Below are 3279 nucleotides of genomic sequence, written 5' to 3' on the forward strand. Positions count from 1 at the left end.
GCTTTAATTTTCAGAATCCAAGTAGACATATATGAACTTATTACATTTTAGATTGTGCAAGAATCATTTTGATGAACTTCAATTGTTTCATCATTGCACAGCACCAAGATTATCTTAATTTATGTTGATTACCATATATAGATAGATGAATTTTATTGTTTGATTCACTATTATTGTTAGGCATGCAAACATGGTGAGATTAAAGTATTTTTATTAGTTATGATATTGATAAAAAAAAGTATAGGGTACTAATATATTATTTGTTAATTTATTGTTAATAATAATTAATTATTATATTTTAAACACACATATATAAAATGATACATTTAGAAAATATATCTATAAAAATATTTTTATTAGACACAGTTATAAAAAAAGTATTTTTATTAGACACATTTATAAAGACACTTTCATTAAATATAGTCATAAACAAAAATTGATAGAAATATTATTTATAACGTAACGAAATTGTATTGATAATTGATTAATTAATAGATGAATCGTGATTCGTGAATATGTATATATTGTTGCTTACACAAAACCATGTGTTTATTTACAACCTAAAATTAAACTCCACATACATATGACCCTATTTGATTTAAACCCTAAATCCACCACTTTATTACAACCTTAAAAGGAATTCATGTCACTCTATTACTAAGGTGTATATATATATGTTACGTATAGGCAAAAGTGAGAGGGTTTTCATCACACCATTATTATATCTCGGAAAATAAAAAGAAAAACTAGTTTTACTTTTATCTATATACTATTGGATGGTAATAAAAAACGAGAAAGTTTATAAACTATCACTTTTATTAAAATCTAACTAATATTTAATCATAAAAAAAAATGAATAATTTTATATTATTTGATATAATTTTATACGTTAAAAATACTAATAATAATTAATTGATGATTACAAATTATAAAACTTACTGTTTCCGAGCACTACTATTATACAATGTATAAAACTTAAACTCTAGATAAATCAATAAATTAAAGCGAGACTTTAGTTTTCTTTCTTATTACTCAATCACTTCAAATTTGTTGCTTGAAATCGATATAATTCTCTTCTAAAATGATGTAAATTAAAGCATACAAATGAAAATCCAATTACTACTAAGTCCATAATAATTACTTTAACACTAATCCACTCCTAGAGAAATGAACTTGGTTCAACACAAACTTTTTTATTCGTTTTTTTGTCCAAAAGTCATGAGAGATGTAAACTTAGAAGTCCAATGAGTCTTTCCTTTTGCAAGGATGCTACTATCCTTCTTTTTTGTTTTCTTTTCCTTTTTGGAGACTTTAGTGATTTTTTTTTCTTTTCCTTTCTCACTTGATGGAGACTCATTCTTTTTCGTTTTCTTTTCCTTTCTAAAGCCTTCAGGAGATACCTTTCTTTTCTCTTGTCCATTGGATGAAGTCTCCTGCAACAATTACCATCAACATTACTCAAATCTTAAAAATGTCGTCTATCATATATACACACACAAATTTTTATTTTTTATTTTTTATTATACATATCTATAACTTTTTTAATTTTTTATATTTAAACTGAAACTTTTATTAGAATAATTATATATATTATTTATACATAATAATTAATTCGTCGAAACTCAGGTGCAGTCGACTTCACATGAAGTTGATAGATGAGAGTCGTTAAATGATTTGACTGATTTGACTAAATTTTCATCTAACAACTCTCAACTATCAATTCACGTAAAATCGACTACACCTGAATTTTTACCTAATTAATTTAGTGCATTTTTAGTGTGTAGGTATTTTTTTATACATAATAGTGTTGCTTACAGTAATTTTATTGGAAGTTTAATAACCAATATATCATTGATTAGGTATAAAATTTTGAAAACATTTATATACCTTATCGTTCAATAATAACGCTGCTATGGTGATATCATCATCATCATCATCATCATCATGAATGGGAGCAACTGATTTTAGAATTTCGTCACCTTTTGTGTCAAGCATTTGTGACACAGAATCATAACCCTCAGATTTTGTTGCCCTGATCAGTTTGCCAGTAGGTTTATAACCCTTTTTGGTTCTATAATAATATCACATTTATATATAATTATTTCCAACTCATATATATAAATTAAATAATGTAAATGGTGGTGCATAATAAAATCACAAGACAAGACAAATAAAATCCAAACTTATTACAGGCAAACACTGCAGTTGCATTTATCTCGGCATTTTGGACATTTCCAATCATCCAAAAGCCCCACTTCTTCAATTTTCAATCCGTACCTAATATATATAAATCACCACAATTATTATATACAAATTAAATATAGAAAAAAAGAATATATAAATAAAGATCACTAAAAGGGTTATATATATATGTCAAAAAATATAACAAATCATTTTTTATTTTTTATGATTACAAAAATGTACCTAATTAAATATACAAACTGATAAAAGTTTCTATCCGGATCTAAATGTGTAAATAATAAATTTTTTATTTAAATAAAATAATATCCTATTATTATAACTGACCTGTTCAAGAGGCACCTTTTACAGAACTTCAGTTTACATTGTTTTTGCTTTTTCAGATTCTTACATCTCATAAAATTTTCAGATTTTCCACGACACTGTCATTGAAAATCAAACAAAGACATATATTCCATGAATAAATTAGTGAACCAACAAGCTAATTAAAATCTATAATTAATTATTCTTATCAATTCAATAAACTTTTTAATTGAAATATTTTCATGAAGATTACTTTTTGCTTTCAAATAAAATCATGATCACACTCTAAAAGATAAGCCACAAAGAAATTGAAACAAGTATTATGAAAGAAATTCAAGAAAATTTAAGTACCTGATGGCAAACTTTTTTATCTTCCATTATTGTAAGGACTTTGAGTAAGAACTAAATTATTGTAAGAACAAGAGCTAAGATATATTTTACTTTGAATATATGTGATCAATTTGACTAGACAATGAGATAAATCCTAGACAACAAATTTGTGAATTTTGAAACCTATTGATAATTCTATATATTCACTATTAGCACCTTTAATAATGATCCAACGGTGGAGAAAGAGAGATAGGAGTTGTTGCACTGGTATCATTGAATATTTATAGGTATAGAATAAGAATCAAGAATCAATATTTTTATATGAAAATATAAATTTTTTTTATAAATTTAATTTTTATGCACGGTATGGAGTATAAAATTGTTTTACACGTGTATCTAATTATATAGCGTGATATTAACAAAAATAATTATTTTTTATAAATAATT

General features: G+C 24.8%; 1 protein-coding gene across 1 annotated transcript; it reads right to left on the minus strand.

Moving 5' to 3' along the window:
* Positions 1-1041: 1041 nt before the first annotated feature.
* On the minus strand, positions 1042-2993 carry LOC110279751 (uncharacterized). The gene is made up of 6 exons (XM_021139632.2): positions 2854-2993; positions 2527-2621; positions 2191-2277; positions 1888-2071; positions 1343-1433; positions 1042-1076 (listed from the first exon to the last, which is right to left on the minus strand). Exons 1-6 carry the CDS (start codon positions 2878-2880, stop codon positions 1042-1044), a joined length of 519 nt encoding a protein of 172 aa, XP_020995291.2. The 5' UTR covers positions 2881-2993.
* Between the last annotated feature and the right edge of the window lie 286 nt (positions 2994-3279).

Source organism: Arachis duranensis, chromosome 4 (genome assembly GCF_000817695.3).
Source record: "Arachis duranensis cultivar V14167 chromosome 4, aradu.V14167.gnm2.J7QH, whole genome shotgun sequence".
NCBI lineage: Eukaryota > Viridiplantae > Streptophyta > Magnoliopsida > Fabales > Fabaceae > Arachis > Arachis duranensis.